Consider the following 17,122-nt stretch of genomic DNA (forward strand, 5'->3'; position numbering starts at 1 on the left):
TTTTTTTCTAATTTCATTACATTGAATAACGTTCGAAGACGCTCATACTTGCGACAAGGCCTATATCAACCACTGGATATTCTCAATGGACTATAGATTGATTGCTGTTGTCTCTATCTAAAAGAAGAGTAACAGGGATTCAAAAGCTACAAAACAGAGTGAGATGAAAAATAAAGACACAATTACAAGTTCTATTTACAATTTTACAGTCTCGCAAACACACCAGTTGCTAGCTGGGTGGAAAAAGAGTGCATGGCAAAGAGGAAGAAGGCGAAGCATATGATCTCTCAAGCAACTCTCTTTGCTGCTTGTCTGCAAGACAAAGAATGGACTCCACGCAGACCTCTTGAGCCAACGACGGAGGAGCTGGCTTGAAATCCTGCAATTTAGAGTACTCCACAATGAGGTGGTACATGTAATCGTATACGTGATCCATGTCCAGCTCCTGCATAAATGCCTGCCCCCTCTTCCCTATGGCTTCTGCCTGTTCATGGTCGATCCAATCAACATGTCAGAAAATTTGCAGAAAATCAAAAGAAAAGAACAGCAAAATCCTTGTTCTAAAGCATGATACTGTAGTAAGCCATCAGCAACTTATTCCTGTGGCTTGTTCTGTGTAAAGCCATCATGTCCTGAAGCATGATGATGTTGTGCGTAGAGCCATCAATAAATGAGCAAGGTGCTGAAAACTAGAGGAGAAGATATTAACACCACCTTAGATGGATTCTGATTTCCCCATTCAACTGCAAACTTTATAGATTGGCACAAGTCAGTGGGACTGATGGGCCAGTAATTTTCTTTCGGAACAAGACCACGACTGAAGAAGTCCTCGTACTGCGGTTTGATGATCAATGCCAGGGATCCACATGCCATGATGTACTTCAAGCTCACCGACCATGCATAACCCACAGCATATATCTTATAGCTGCAACAAGACATCAAGAAAGAAGCATTACCATTGAATTCTGCTGTATTAGGAGTTAAAATGTGACCGCATACTAAAAGAATACAGTAATTGCTCACCGGTGGCTGCACTGGTTTGAGAGGCTAGATTTTTTAAAACCAGATCTTGATTCTTCTACCCAGTCCTGCATTTCAGGCCAAAATTGCATTCATGCTGTAAGGCTACTACTGCTGCAATCCTTCATGAACATTGGAACTCCTAACAGCAAGTCTAAGTCCCATACTTGGCGCATTATTTGTGCTCCCCACATCTTAGAGTCATTGCAACTCAACAATGCCTCCCTTATGGGTGATTGAACATCAGGGTTGCCTTTCCAGTATGCAGTTCTTGCCCTTTTCCTCCACTTCATAGTTTGAGAACTGAGCTTGATGTTTTGAAACTCTTCATCCCAGGGTTTAATGTTTATTTCAGGCCTGCATACACATTGGATTTGTAACCATGAGGAGCATCAAATAATGTCTAACCATGATCCACAAAAAACATCAGGTGGATGACGACAATCACACACTTACATATCGGAAGAAGCAGTGAGAGCCAATTCCAGATGGCTAAAGCATGGATGAAGTGGTGAGAATAAGATGGTGATTTCCGAGAATGACACAGTGAAAGTTGGTGGACTACTTTTCATTACATTTCTGGAGGAGAATATTGCATAAAAGACGATATAAAAGGATACTCAGATTATGTAAACATGGGGAAAAAACTTACATCCTTTACAAAATAAATTCTGAACCAAGAAAAGCTTCCCCTCATTCTTCTTTTCATGTAGAAATACACATTTTGGCCTTGGAAGCCTTTTAAGGGGACGAATATAAACAAAAGTGTAGATTTCCAATTTCTCTAATAGAGGAAGAGGATTGAAAGATCAAGGGTGATACAATGACTTGCAGACTTATCTCATCTTCCTAGAACCTGAATCGATGGAAAGAGAAGCTTAACTGAAATCAGAGATTTTGGCTAGAATCTCTTGTTGCATGCAGAAGTAACTCTCTTTTGCTTTCTGATTCGAGGCTATTCTTTTGGGATACTTCATATAAGCCCTTTAAGAACTACATGGGCCAACGGCAACAGTATCCGATTTCTCAAAAGAAGAACAAAATTATCTTCAGTTTTTTCTTCCATGGAAGCTTGCAAATGTCTCTTACCCAAACATGAACCTTTGGATATATCAAGTGACTGAAAAGAAGATCGAAATCTGCTTCCAGTGATTCTTTCGACATGTTCTTTCATTGGCGCATGTTATTTCAATTCAGTCGAAAACTTATGATTGGATAGTAAGAAAGGTCCATTTATATCTATAGCCACATATTGTTAAAGATATATATCTTTAACCATTCGATTCAGTGAGTTTTGAACTATTTATCTGTTATCAAAGGGATTATTTGGCTATTTGCACAATTTTTGTAAAACAAGAAGCAACTTTATTTTATATACAGATTAAAATTATCATTTCTAGAGTTGTATAATGAATGACCTAATGAACTCTGTTCTTAGATAATTTAGGCTGCAGCAAAATCTAACTTCAATAGTCATATCACTTCACAGTCAAAAGTCCTTTTGCAATTGAATCTGAAGATCCAAACTCACTCTGTTGTTCAAAGTTCAAACCATAAAGAAAAGCTGAGAAATCTAACTATCAATTAATTTGTTAGAAGGAACAACAGATTTGAAGAAAATAAAAAGTAAAAGGAAGCAGGAAAACATTTTCATATGTGAATCTACCTATAAATTAATTTGTTAGATTCATTCAAAGATTTTAATATACACCACAGCTGATAGATAGACGATATCAGAGATCACAATGGAATCATGTAATCTAGCAGCATAATAAACGAGATGAAATTGGGAAATGGAGAATGCGAGTGTCTCACCAGCCCCAGAAAGACCAGTCCGGGAAGGGGATGTCAAGATGATCTCTGGTGGTGCAGTAGCGGAAGAGCGGCGGCGGTGGCGGCAAATGACTGCCATCGGCGCCACCGTTGCCGGGGCAGTACTCGGACCCGTTGTCGGGGACCATGCCGGGGTACCTCCGCAGGAGATGCAGCAGGCCCCAGATGGTGAACATGGCCCTGGTCTGCACGCAGGCGTAGTAAAGGTCCACGAAAAGGCGCTTCCCCTCCAAGATCACTACGCGCATCGCGGCGTGTCTGCCCGCCTCGGCCACCATCGCAGGCGAGATGCGGGATCGCCGCCACGGCTGCAGGTCGCGGTGGATCCACCGGAAGAAGGACGGGCAAGGCCGCCGCGGCTTCGGCATGGTGGGGGGCGGAATGCGCCTGCGAGGGCAGGAGAGGAAGTGGCAGCGGAAGACTGCGAGGGGGCGCAGTTGCTGCTTAACGCGGGGGAAGAGGTGCCATGGCGTGGGGTCCAGGTTGTGGCCCGCCACGGTCTTGGTCCGAGACGGGATGCCTTCCGCCGCCTACAGTGGCAATGTTGTTATTATTCGAATCAGACATACGGTTTCTTATCGAGAGGAAAAGAGAGAAGAAGAAGCCGAACACCATGTGGAAGCAGAGGAGGAGGGAGGAGGAGAGAGCAAGGAGGGCTAAGCGGGAGGAGCAGGGGTGAAAGGAGAAGCGGAGGCGGCCGGTGCTTCTGCGAGAAGTGGAAGGGCTACGCGGCAATGGTGTGGCCATGGCTCTCTCTCTCTCTCTCTCTCTCTTGCTTTCTCCCTGTGCGTGTGGGAGGGTGTGAGAGAGGCGAAAGAGGGGCCTCGTCCTCCTCGCTCCTTGCTTTGCCTTCCACGTGGCTGCAATCGGTTGGCTGCATGCACACGGGAAGCGCCAGAGAAGGTATGGAAGCAGCGACGAACGGAGAGGCAAACGTGCCTCGCCTTCCGTTCTCTGTTTGCATTTGCATTGCATGGAACGGAGCTCCTGTTAATGTGTTGGGGCAAAGAACAGACGAATGGGGGAACCGATCAGACGTGGCTCACCTTCCATTCTTCCTTCCTTTGCCTCTTCTCCCCCGCGTCCTCGTGCGACCCGGATCATCTACTCTATCTATCTCTATTCTGTTGGGTTCGACGAGGAAGTGGTGGTGGTGGTGCAGGCATCTCTCAACTCTAATCATTCGGGCTCCTATGATCCTCCAGGTTTATATTGTGACAACATCGTCTATTTCGAGAAGAGGGAATGACGACTGCTTTGGGGGTTCGGTCGGTAATTTCGTCGAACGACTCTCGGGTCGTGGCCATTGCTTAGCCCTCCGCCATCAGGAATCAACCAGCAGCTGCTTAGCCCTCGATCCATCCTGGACATGCCACCAGTCAAACGGGTCTGCTTTCAAGTTAAGTTTTCGAAATCGATTTTATGTCGGAAACGATTTTTATCGTACTAGAGATTTGACGAATTTGACGTTTTTATCTGCTGCACTAATTCATCCCCCCACCCCCCTTAGTGCTCTTGATCCTAACATCTGAAACATTTATTTATTTAGCAGCAAACTTTCAGTTTTCATCTCCTTTCTTTACTCGAGCTATTTTTACTAAGTCTTCACCCCCCCCTTAGTGCTTCTCCAATCCTAACAGTTTAATCACCAGACTAATGCGTGCACATAATATAGTTATTCTATCTGATGAAAAAACCTTAAAACTAGATCGATTCAATGTCATCAATGGAAACCTATGTATAATAAAAAACGAAATTTGGACTAGATTACCTAGGAGGACTGAACCTCCCCCATCAGAACCAGAACTAGAAACACCATGCGGTGCTCTAATTAATTCCTTGATGACTTTGCCATCGCGATGACCTGATGAAGCCACATTGACAGTCAACACCATGGCCACTGTTATGCCAAGTGGTGGTGCCTTACTCGATCAAAAGGCAAGCGGATGTAAGCCTGTGCGTCACCACTAGTTTGGCTATAGATATGAGACTTCATGTCCAAGTTTCCATTGCGATATATGTACTATATGTACAGAGAGATCAAGACAATCACCGATCCGTCCGACCATGGAATTGTGGCTACTCATCTTCCTCTCCGTCACCTTGGCCACGCTGCTCCTCCTCCTCCTCGATCGTGAAGTCAAGATTAGGAGGCTCCCTCCCGGCCCGCCGTCCGTGCCGATCCTCGGCAACCTCCTGTGGCTCCGCCGGTCCCTCCGAGAGATCGAGGACATCCTGCGGGAGCTCCACGCTCGGTACGGCCCCGTCGTCACGCTTCACATCGGCTCCCGCGCCACCATCTTCATCTTGGACCGCACCATCGCCCACAAGGCGCTCGTCGAGCACGGCGCTGCTTTCTCCGACCGACCCGCCCCGCTGCCGGCCGTCCGCTTCCTCAGCGCGAGCCAGCACAACATCTCCACCGCCGCCTATGGCCCCATCTGGCGCCTCCTCCGCCGCAACCTCTCCTCGGAGATCCTCCATCACTCCCGCATCAAGCTCTACGCTGGCGGCCGCTCGTGGGTCCTCGGTGTTCTCTTCCAACACCTCCGATCCCAGGCCGATGCCCACCACGGCGTGGTCGTCGCCATGGAGAGCTTCCAGTTCGCTATGTTCTGCTTGCTCGTCCTAATGTGCTTCGGCGAGAAATTAGACGAGAAGGCCATCAAGAATGTCGAGGAGGCGCAGCGGAGCCTCCTCCTCTACAGCAGAAAACTCAGCGTGCTGGCCTTTGTTCCAAGCATCTCCAGGCACATCTTCCGCAATCGATTGAAGACGGTCTTGGAGATGAGGGAAAGACAGGAACAGCTATATCTTCCCCTGATCGAAGCCCGAAAGGAGTCCAAGCAGCAGCAGCCGCCAAACGAAAAAGAAAGGTTCGTGTACTCCTACGTGGATTCCCTACTCGAGATCGAGCTCCCGGAGGAAGGGGGCAGGAAGCTCTCGGACGACGAGATGACGGCCCTCTGCTCGGAGTTCCTGAACGCGGGCACGGACACGACGTCGACCGCGTTGCAGTGGATCATGGCGAACCTGGTGAAGCACCAAGACATACAAGAGAAGCTGCGGGACGAGATCGACGGGGTAACCGACGGGAGGGACGAGGAGGAGATCAAGGAGGAGAACCTGCAGAGTATGCCATACCTGAAGGCGGTGATACTGGAAGGGCTGCGGCGGCACCCGCCGGGCCACTTCGTCCTGAGCCACGCGGTGACGGAAGACGTGGACCTGTGCGGGTACCTGATGCCCAAGGGAACGGCGGTCAACTTCTGCGTGGCGGAGATGAATTGGGACGGGAAGGTGTGGGAGGAGCCGATGGAGTTCAAGCCGGAGAGGTTCCTGAGCGGCGGCGGGGGAGCGGCGGTGGACATCACGGGGAGCAGGGAGATCAAGATGATGCCTTTCGGGGTGGGGAGGCGCATATGCCCGGGGCTGGGGCTGGCCATGCTCCACCTCGAGTACTTTGTGGCCAACCTGGTGAGGGAGTTCGAGTGGAAGCGAGTGGAGGGCGAGGAGGTTGACATGACCGAGAAGCTGGAGTTCACCGTCGTCATGAAGAATCCTCTGAGAGCTCGTATCATCCCTAGAAGAAGGAAGATTTGAGATGATAGACTTCGAATAATAGAAAAGGGTATAGAAATGCATGCTTCATTCACCGTCGATCTCATCTCATGAACCACACAAATTACCGAATAGTCATCGAACTGCCAACTTTGTGGCTTTCGATATCATTTATTATGATCGGGGCGTTGACCTATAAATTTATTATATTATAATTATTAATTCAAAATATTCTAGATAAATTAATGGTAATGAAGTAAATTGGCACAATGGTAGGGCCCATCGAATGATTGCAGATATCGGAAGCCTGAATGGAGCTGAAGCCTAGACTCGACCTGATGCTGATGCTGATCACCCTAGTTTAGCATGCACGTGGGCGACTCCGTGCATTCGGGATCGAATCAAGCCGTGTTGATCCATCGACCGCGGCATAAAATTGCTCAATATTTTTTGTGCTAGAAGGAGGGTCCGATGTCGCAAAAACGTCCACCACTAAATAACCCCAGCGAATGCCCTAGCGAGAAGGCACTTGCCACCATCTCCACCTTCAACCTCGAAGGGCAACTCTCCACTCTCCCACATATGGATGGAAGTGCCTCGGCTCAGACTTCGGGGGTGCTATTGACATTTGTTCAACGACCATGGGCTCTTGCCTCCTGGGGCTGGCGTAGGGTAGCTAGTTGTCTCCGTCGAGACGTTCCTCAACCTCGCCCATCGGGTGCAAGCATTAGTTGGGATGATGCAGACCATCGCACCCCTCTTACCCTAGTTAGTTCAGCAAACAGGTCTCTCCCCACGGTCATCGCCCGTGATCCAACCTACGCTCATCCCTATACCTCACAATGCCATCCCGGTCGACCAACCACCTCTAGCTCCAAATACCCACCCCTCAATCGGGGAGCTGCTAGTCATATGTGCTCTACAAGCCAATCACGTGAGGGATATCATGTGTGACATGCTATGCACTCTTTTTTACTTATTATATATTGGTATTTTATCACTTCATATTGCCTGTTGCATGAATATATTGTGATGTCCATGAATCTATGCAATGGAAATCAAATCGTGATAAGATCATGATAATCGATTCACCTTTAAAAATAGACCCTAAATAATTTCGATCATAGGTTACTTGACAGAGATATCGAGATAACCAGATATACTAGTTTATTGTATACCCGTACATATGATAGAGATGGTTGGTCTCATAGCTGCTCGTGTGGGGACACTAGGGATATAGTGTATGTGCTAATTGGAGAATGAGTTCACTGATTGACCCGCTCGCAGAATGCTAGATGGTTGTAGATGCTTTATTGTCAAATAGCGATTCCGTAGTCCTAGTGGTGTATCTGATCTTTAGACTTCAGATATCAAGAATGTCCTACATGAGCACTCCACTCTTTGACACCGGACTTGTAAGTATGGAGGTTCCAGATCTAGCACAGCTAGTCATCGGGAGTGGTAGCCAACCTTATGAGGGCTATTGAGTATCAATAGAGGATCATCCGCTCTTGTCCTTATGAGAAGAATATCACATGTGTTCTTGCTCAAACAAATCCCTAGCCAAGGTCATTCAGATTGAGAGAGAAAGAGTTCTCTGAGAGAATCTGATTAGAGCGAGACTCGAGTAGAAACTATATGAGCCTGACAGTATCATGCCCGATACATGGTCTTTGGATATTAGATAGATGAGCGACTATAGATATATGGTAACTGAGGACATATATGTCCAAAGGATTGGATTGCCCTGTATCGTTTGGGGACTACGACGTAGTGACCTAGTACGTCCGCAATTGATGAGTCGAGTAAATTATTATGAAGATAAAATTGATTGAATTATTCAAGGTCTTTTTGGTCGCTGGTCGAGAGGCCACCAACGATTATTCCCGAGATGCTCTAGCGGGCCAACCAGTATATTATTATTGAGGCACTAGTGGCGAGTGCTAGTCATAGGTGCCTAGCAAGCCAATCACGTGAGTGATGACACGTGTGACTTGACACAGAATCTTTTTACTTATTATATTTTGACATTTATCACTTTATATTGACTATTGCATATATACATGCATATATTCTGATGTCCTTAAATCTGTGCAATGGGAATCAGATTGTGATGAGATCACGATAATGAGACCGATTCACCTTTAAACATAGATCCTAAATAATCTCGGTCATAGATTACTCGAGAGGGACATTGAGATGACTGGACAAACTGGTGTGTTGTATACCTGTCTATATGATGGATGCAACTGGTCTCATAGTTGTTCATGTGGGGACATTAGGGATACAGTATAGGTGCTCATTGGAGAATGAGTTCACTGATTGATCAGCTTACGGAATGCTAGATGATTGATGATACCTTATTGTTAGACAGTGATTTTATAGTCCCAGTGGTATATCTGGTCCTTAGACTGAGACACCAATGATGTCCTGTATGAATACTTCATTCTTTGATACCGGACTTATAGGTTTGGATGTCCCAGATCTAGTACAACCAGTTATTGGGAGTGACAGTCAACCTTACGAGGACTATTGAGTATCAATAGAGGATCATCCACTCTCGGTGTCATAAGAGGAATATCGTATGTGTTTTTGCTTAGACAAATCCCTGGTCAGGGTCATTTGGATTGAGAGAAAAAGAGTTCTATGAGAGAATCCGATTAGAACGAGACTTGAGTAGAAACCGTATGGGTCTAACAGCACCATACCCGGTATACGGTCTCTGGGATATTAGATGGATGAGGGACTATAAGTACATGGTAACTGAGGACAGACAGGTCCAATGGATTGGATTCCCCTATATCGTCTGGGGACTGCGGTATAGTGGCCTAGTACGACCGTAGTCGATGAGTCGAGTGAATTATTATAGAGATAATAATTCACTGAGCCAGAAGGAGTTCTGACAGGTATGACTCATGGCCAGCTCGATATTGGGCCTATAGGGTCACACACATATGGTAGGCATTGCGATGAGTAGAGGTTTGAATATGAGATATCCGCCAGAGCCCCTAACTTATTGGATATCCAATAAGCCCATGAATTATTGGATATCCAATAAGATCATATAGATGGATATCCAATAAGCCCCTAACAGTGTCCGAGTCATCCACCTCAGCCAAACAATGCTCGAGTCATGCACATCAGCCAAACAATGCCCCAATGGTGCACCTCAGTGAAATAGTGCCCGAGTTATGCACATCGACTAAATAGTGTTCGAATTGTGTATCTCGACCAAACAGTGCCCAAGTCATGCACCTTGGCCAAACATTGTTTAAGTCGTGCACGTCGACCAAACAATACTTGAATGATGCACTTCGGCCAAATAGTGCCCAAATCATGCACCTCGGCTAAACATTACCTGAATGGTGCACCTCGACCAAACAGTGCCCAAATGGTGCACCTCGGCCAAATAGTGCATGAGTTGTGCACCTTGACCAAATAGTGCCCGAGTCGTGCACCTCGGCCAAATAGTGCCCCGGAGGTGCACCTCGGCGAATAGTGCCCAAATGGTGCACCTTAGCCAAACAGTGCCAAAGTTGTGCACTTCGGCCAAACAGTGTCCAAGTGGTGTATCTTGACCAAACAATGTCCGAGTTGTGCACCTCAGCCAAATAATGCTCGACTGGTGCACTTCAGCCAATAGTGCTAGAGCCATACACCTCGGCCAAACAGTGTTTGAGTTGTGCATCTCGGCCAAACAGTGCACGAGTCATGAACCTCGACGAAACAGTGTCCGAGCCCTGCTCCTTTGCCAAATAGTGCTTGAGTCATGCACTTCGGCTAAACAATGCCCAAGTTATGAATCTCGACTAAATAGTGTTCAAGTTATGCACCTCGGTCAAATAATGTCCGAGTAGCGCACCTCATTCAAATAATGTCCGAATCATGCACCTCGGCCAAACAATGTCCGAGTCGTGCACCTCAGCCAAACAATGTCCGAGTTGTGCACCTTATCCAAACAATATTGTAGTTGTGCACCTTGGCCAAACAGTGCCCGAGTGGTGCACCTTGGCCAAATAATATCCGAATCGTGCACCTCGACTAAACAATGCTTGAGTTGTGCACCTCGGCCAAACAATATCAGTGTCACATCTCGGCCAATCCTATGCCCGAGCCACGTCTCGCGGCCAGTCTAATGTCTGAGTTGCATCTCAGTGAGTCCAATGCCTGAACCATGCCTCATGGCTAGTTTGATGCTCGAGCCATGCCTCACGACCAATCCAATATCCGAGTCATGTCTTAGCCAGTCTAATGCCCGAACCATGCCTCCGGGTCAGTTTGATGCACGAGTCACGCCTCGTGACTAGTCTAATATTCGAGTCATGTCTCGATCAGTCAAGTGCCCAATGCTCGAGTAGTATTGCTTGGCCAGTCCTGCACCTAAGTAGTGTTGCTCAGCCAATCCTGCACCCGAGTAGTGTTGCTCAGCCAACCCAGTCCTTGAGTTATGTCGCTCAACCAGTTCAGTTCCCGAATAGAAGCTCCCGGTCAATCGACAATTGAAGCACTAATCCCAGCACAACAGCCGACCTAGTGAGCAAAAGACATTAAGTCGTTAATAGATCATGAGTCGGACTTTAAACACCTCAACTCCCTATAACTCTTCTCAAAACTGACTTTGAGCTTTGGAGAGATCGAGCCCAGAAATCATCTCCCGGCCTATGTATAGGAACTTAGTGACGAAACAGCAAACCCGCGGGAGAGAAAAAGAAACCATGCGCACTACGAATCAGACCAAGCCGTTCTGATCGGCCACGGCATAAAGTTTCTAGGGTAGTCGGGTTGGTTGTATCTGGATCCCCGCTCCATTCTCCGTCTTTGGTGGGCTTCCTTCGCGGCATCTCAAGGTAGCAAGAATCTTTTTCTTGTTCTCTTTCCCATTCCTTTTCCCCTCGATAGTAGTGTTACTTCGGTTCTTCCGCGATCTTGATTTCTTTTTGCTCGATTTCTTCTTTCTTTCTTTTTTCTTGGAAACGGGAGACGCAGATGCCCGCGCTTGCTTTGGTCTGCTGTTGTGATCTTGCCTTACTCCATTTCTAGACCAGTTATTGTTCTTGTTCTGACGGGGAAGATCACTGGGGTTCTGATTTGTTGTTGATTTTAAGATCTTTGTATGGCAGAATGATTGTGGTATGGGGTTGTGTTTGATGTCAGCCATACCTCGGTGGAGGTCCTCTCTTGGACCATCTGTTCTTGATGATGCAGGGTTGGATTCCAGTTGACGGCGAGTGCTTACAAACCCAATCCTGAAGAGAAGATATATGAAATGCTTAACTATGATTAATCTTGCTTTTTTATTGTCATAGTTTTTCTTTTATCTTCGCTTTGTCTTAATTGTTTTTACATTAGTTCATGATATACGATCAATTATCATTCGATACATGATCTCTGTGGTATCCGTATGATGACCAAGCTGGCACGGGAAAGACAAGACCTGCCCCTTGATTTGTCTGTGTGGACATAAAGTCCAAAACAAACATTTTCTTTCTATTGTCTAAATGGATAAAGAGTTCGAGAGAAATGTTTAGAGGCTTTCTATTAGCTAAGCAAATATTTTTTAGAATATTTTTTTTCTCTTTTTACCCGGTATAAAGGCTTATCTCTTACCCAAGAATTGAGATGAGTCTATCTTTTTATCATTTTCATCTCACTTCAGCTCACATCTAAGTTAATTTTGATGTCGGATGGATCGGGTCAAGAAATCCATTCTTGACTTTGAATTTTCGTATAAGTCATCACCACCGAATACCATGAGACCTCCGGTGTTACCTTAATAATACCAATCAAACCACATCGAACTAACTTGAAAATAGCATATATCCCTAATATTTTAACATTAGAAGAAGAATCATGTTGTAGGAACGTCGGCCTATCAACCCACTTAACGAGTATTCAAGCGAGAAGGCTCCACTCCTAACCCATAGTACATTCACTCACAAAGGGTAGCAAACAATATTTTCGAACTTTGATGCGTCTATCTTGGCACATACTTTGATATGGTACCAACATCTAGTTAATAACCTAGGCCTTTCTTCCACTATGACAACCCCGACTCATATGCTCATCTTCGTCGAAGTCTTCTTGAACCTCAATCATCATCTAAGCACCTGAGTGCACCCACATTAGCTTCTACAAGGCCTCCAACATCACTTTCGTGACACTTCATTTTTTCTGTGCACGTATAGTCGAATCACATCAGATTGATTTGAACATTAATGATATCTTTTTCCTACCGGATATTATGTTTGGGACACTTGATTTATAATTAATAATTTTTTTTTAAAAAATAAAATTATTCATTAGTATCGTAAAAAACTAGCATAAAGGAAGACAGAAGTGTCCAATCAAAATTATTTCCCCAAGATGAATATGGTACTGAAGTTCGCCCCAACTTAGCTAGTTTATGTGCAAAAGCAATTATCCACGTACATCTAGCATGATTATTTTAGGAGGATGTGGTTTATTTATATAATTTTAGTTGCAATAATCTGGTGGGATTTAAGGAAAAAATTTGCATTCTTTATTATCCGCTATCTATGCGGGGCTTTAGTAGTTCTTGTTTCACTCTTTGACACCTTGTGAATCTTCGATCCGCCATCTTCCGTGTAATCTTGTTTCGCTCTCAAAAGAAAAAAGGTTAGTCGGTTAAGAAAGAGCATGAAGAACAATGGGACGCGGGAAATTTGGATCTCGTTCTGTTTCAGATGAAATGACGATGTATGTTTATCATGCTTCTGTTTTTTCGTTCCATTAGGTAACGAGCTCGTTGATTCTGCCTTTATATATGTGGCGCATGTATTCCCCCCAATGGAGGAGGATTAGGACCAAACCATCTTATTACTACTACTATTAATGTTTAGTTCTCATCAACCTGCGCCGGTGCCTTGTTTCAGTCGACAGTTACAAAGTTAATTTCCTTGCGGCCTAAACCTTGACTACTCTTCTGTTTCTTTATTTTGCCCATCGGATCCCTCATCGAAGGTCGACGTCACCGACGATCCCACCTCCTCCCGCATGATGCTCCGTATCTCCGTCATCGACGGCCTCAAGGTTGGTTGCTCCCCGACGCAGGATGCGGCGATCGCCGCCATAGCTGCCGCCTCCGCCTCGTCGTACTCGCCACCCAACCTGGGATCCACCACCTCCGCCACCCCACTCCCCGCGCCCCGCAGCCGCGGCGCCATCGCCGCCGCCAGCGTCATTCCGCCCTCCGATCCGACGGCTGGGCGTCCCGTTAGGAGTTCCAGGAGGAGGACCCCGAAGCTGTACACGTCCGTTTTCTTGGAGGCGATCCCGGTCCGGAGGTAGTGCGGGTCGGTGTAACCCGGTGACCCCACCACTGGCGCCGCCGGCCGGACCGCCGCCGAGAATCCGACCCGGGCCGACCCGAAGTCGCAGAGCTTGGGGCCGAGATCGACATGGAGGAGCACGTTCGCCGTCGTCAGGTCGCCGTGGACGATCGGGAGGCTGGAGCCTCCTCCGTCGTGGAGATACTCGACGGCACCGGCGACCTCGTACGCGACACGCGTGCGCGCGGCCCATGGCAGGGTGGAGCCACCACCATGGAGCTTCTCGTGGAGCGTCCCGTTCGGTACGTACTCCAACATCAGAACCCCTTCTTCGTCGTCGTCTTCTTCTGCAGTCCATTACAAAACCCTCTACTTACTCCATAAGACAAAAACAAAACAAAAAAGAAATATTACTTTATAGGAGTCATCTATTATATCTTTTAATTTAATTCCGCTTAATATAAACCAATCGCACACACGTCAAATAATCTCCTTATGTGAGTTTGGCCGGAGACACAATCGGAAAAAAATATGACAAATGATTTCTTGAGTGGGGAAGGGGGCAATAAAAGTGGCAATGAATCGTTTGATTTGAGGAGCTGAGCTTACCGCGGTCGTCAGAGAAGGCGAGGAGGCGGACGATGCGCGGGTGGCGGAGCCGGAGGAGGACGTCGAGCTCCTGGCGGAAGGCGCGGCGCGGGAGCTCACCGCCGCCCCCGGCGTAGACCTTGAGGGCCGCGAGGGTGGAGTCGGGGAGGCGGGCTAGGTAGACGGTGCTGAAGCCTCCCTCTCCGATCACAGCGGCGGCCGCGCGGTCGCCGAGGAGGGCCTCGACCTCCTGCCACCTGTGCCGACGAACGTCCGCCTCTTTCTGGGGAGAGATCGCCAGTTTGGAGACGTCGGCTGCTTGGCCCTCGTCTGCCCCAAGCTCGACGTCGCTGGTGGGGCTGGAGGACAGGACCCCGGCGCGGAAGAACTTAAGGTAGGCGATGAAGGCGAGGGAGCCGCAAAGTATAAGAGCTGCGGTGGCCGCCGCAAGGCCGAGAATTAAAGCGAGACCCATGTCTCTCTCTAATTCGTTGTTCCGGCCGCGGCGGGGACAGTCGGTTCGTAGCAGGGAGGGAGGGGGAGACTTGGCGCTCAAAGGGTCCTGGACGTGGTCACGATTACAGAAGAGGAGTTGACTTAGAAATAGTGGTGGTATAGCGTCCGAGAATTGATGGACATGCTCTCACGACAGAGAGAGGGGGAGGGAGGAGGAGACGGTGCAGGAAGGGAATCAGTGGGGATTGCGCATATGCATGGGTATGTATGGATGGTGCTCTCTCCACCTACTGTTTTGATCAGAAAGAAAGAAAGAGAGAGAGAGAGAGGAATTCTGCAATTCTCTGGAGGGGTTCAGTGCATAATCTGCAACGTGCCTATGGAAGCCAAGTAAAAAAGAAATAGCCTTCAAGGATTAGGAAGGAGTCCAGTTTCAATTGTGGACGGCAAGTTGATAAAAGACATGACAACTGAAACCATAGGCATTTGAAATGACTGCTTTGTATGGCTTTTTATTGTGGAGTGAGGGTCAAATAGAAGCAGTTGTTCAGTCGATGTCATGTTTCCTAACATCACCTCAATATACTAGTAAGTAGGACAGAGAGAACAGGAAGAAGCAGTCTCCTTTAGATTGTCCTGAGCTAGCAGTTGCAGTCTTAATGAAGTTGACATTCCAACCTCTGATGCGTATGTATTTCTTGTATTAGCTTAGAATTAACAGAACAATCATCCAACTTGAGGACCCCATCTTTACGCGTGTGGTATGTGGATTCAATATGATATTTGAGATATGAAAAGGATCACAACTACGAGAACACAAACCATATATGACAACTTTGTTTTTCTTTCTGGCCCAAGCATATGACCCTATGTATATTCCATAGGTACTGCTCACCCAACCATAAATCAATAAGTACCAAGTTGATGACATCTTTGCTCTTTCCGATGGGCAGTTTCCAAGCTGAAGTTATAGTTTTCATTTTATGTATCCTAGCTGGTATGCAACTCTTTACATGACAGATTCATATCCAGACAAAGATGCCAACAAAATATCTCGGGAGTTCAGTTAGTCTGGATTTTGCTAATGAAACATAATTTGTGGATATTTAACCCATTTTTTATTCTGTGATCATCCTTACTAATTGTTGCATGAAGTATGATAAGTCAGAGCCACTGAGAACATCAGTCATGTGAGCCTTCAGGTTGTGCTGTATTCAGCACTGAATTCTTTTACATGACAGATTGTTATCCAGATAAAACTGCCAAACAAAAATGTTGAGGTGCTACATAGAAAAAGAGTTCGATCAGCCTTCATGATGCTAGTGATTCAAATTCTTTTTGCTGCAAAACCTAGAAAAACAAAGGCATGCTTAGAGACTCTAACATGGTTTTATTGGGACCATGGAGGCTGCTATGGGCACTCACCATGACACACTTGGTTCTGGAAACAAATAATCGAACTGTCGTTTACCTATTGCCTGTCACTAATCTTTTGCTTATGCCCGGTGCATGTGTAATCAAATCACTGGATTTGAGGGCCACAAGGTTTACATGTATGAAGGTAGGTAAGCTTGTGCTGTACAAGTCGATGCAAAATAGGTTGATTAAACTGAAGTAGTGTGTTAATTAAGCTTTCGATACAGGCACCAAAGAAACCCAGGTCTGATTGAATTGGATTTGCCATGTATCGTAAGTTAGCCAGTTGGCTGAATCTTAATCCGATCAGACTTCTCATGCATCGGACCCAATCCATCTGCAAGCCATGAGTCGATTTGGATCCAACATGAAGGGGTCTGCTGTACTCTCACATTACTAAGCCAAAAACCCTTTGTTAGTTGTTTCTGTTATCTCTTCTATTAACTGTTTGTCTTCACATCTTTCATGACTCACTCCTTTGGCAGTTGATCTAGATATGACGAAGCTATTATGATAGAATTACGCCAATGCATCTGATATTACATGTCATTATGGATTATTTTTTTATCATGTGTACGGTTATCCTTTATGAATATGGGGATGTATACTTTTTTCGTCCATATATTTTCATGTGAAGTCGGCCTATAATTTGCACATATAAACTTAGATTCAGTATTTAAACTAGCCATTAAGGGTAAATAGCTGAATGGTTGCCTATTTTGTCATTAAGGGTAATTATCATATTATAATTTTGCTTATTAATCTTTATTTGTGATTAGGTTGTTATATCTTTGTATCATAACCTTCTGACTGACTGCCAATTTTACCCATCATTTCATATCTATGTGCATTTATTTGCTGTAGAAGCTTCCTGGTTCTACATTTTTGTCTTTCAAGTTGCTTTTTTTTTTGGTTTTAACAGGCCAAGGAAGATAAAATGAAGGAATATCATACTGCAG

At 46.1% G+C, this 17,122-nt stretch overlaps 3 protein-coding genes and 1 long non-coding RNA gene across 5 annotated transcripts; 2 read left to right on the plus strand and 2 right to left on the minus strand.

Annotated features, from left to right (window-relative positions):
- Nucleotides 1-25: 25 nt before the first annotated feature.
- On the minus strand, nt 26-4,730 carry LOC135643684 (uncharacterized). Of its 2 annotated transcripts, XM_065160968.1 has the most exons (7): nt 3,900-4,730; nt 3,466-3,807; nt 2,836-3,383; nt 1,188-1,377; nt 1,024-1,088; nt 715-925; nt 26-484 (listed from the first exon to the last, which is right to left on the minus strand). In XM_065160968.1, the coding sequence occupies exons 2-7, from the start codon at nt 3,598-3,600 to the stop codon at nt 230-232; spliced, it is 1,404 nt and encodes a 467-aa protein (XP_065017040.1). In that variant the 5' UTR covers nt 3,601-3,807; nt 3,900-4,730; the 3' UTR covers nt 26-229. The 2 variants fall into 2 exon arrangements, with proteins under 2 accessions (XP_065017040.1, XP_065017038.1); XM_065160966.1 differs by having other exon boundaries at nt 3,466-4,730.
- A 132-nt stretch (nt 4,731-4,862) lies between these two features.
- Nucleotides 4,863-6,508, plus strand: LOC135643685 (cytochrome P450 89A2-like). The gene has a single exon (XM_065160969.1). The coding sequence runs from the start codon at nt 4,921-4,923 to the stop codon at nt 6,454-6,456; it is 1,536 nt and encodes a 511-aa protein (XP_065017041.1). The 5' UTR covers nt 4,863-4,920; the 3' UTR covers nt 6,457-6,508.
- Nucleotides 6,509-10,990: 4,482 nt separating this feature from the next.
- LOC135642616 (uncharacterized) lies at nt 10,991-11,709 on the plus strand. Its single transcript, XR_010498012.1, has 2 exons — nt 10,991-11,261; nt 11,401-11,709. It is a non-coding gene; the product is annotated as an uncharacterized LOC135642616 (long non-coding RNA).
- Nucleotides 11,710-13,164: 1,455 nt separating this feature from the next.
- LOC103990445 (salt tolerance receptor-like cytoplasmic kinase 1) lies at nt 13,165-15,361 on the minus strand. Its single transcript, XM_009409580.3, has 2 exons — nt 14,313-15,361; nt 13,165-14,050 (listed from the first exon to the last, which is right to left on the minus strand). The coding sequence occupies exons 1-2, from the start codon at nt 14,764-14,766 to the stop codon at nt 13,350-13,352; spliced, it is 1,155 nt and encodes a 384-aa protein (XP_009407855.2). The 5' UTR covers nt 14,767-15,361; the 3' UTR covers nt 13,165-13,349.
- Nucleotides 15,362-17,122: the final 1,761 nt, after the last annotated feature.

This window comes from Musa acuminata, chromosome BXJ3-7 (assembly GCF_036884655.1).
Source record: "Musa acuminata AAA Group cultivar baxijiao chromosome BXJ3-7, Cavendish_Baxijiao_AAA, whole genome shotgun sequence".
Taxonomy (NCBI): domain Eukaryota; kingdom Viridiplantae; phylum Streptophyta; class Magnoliopsida; order Zingiberales; family Musaceae; genus Musa; species Musa acuminata.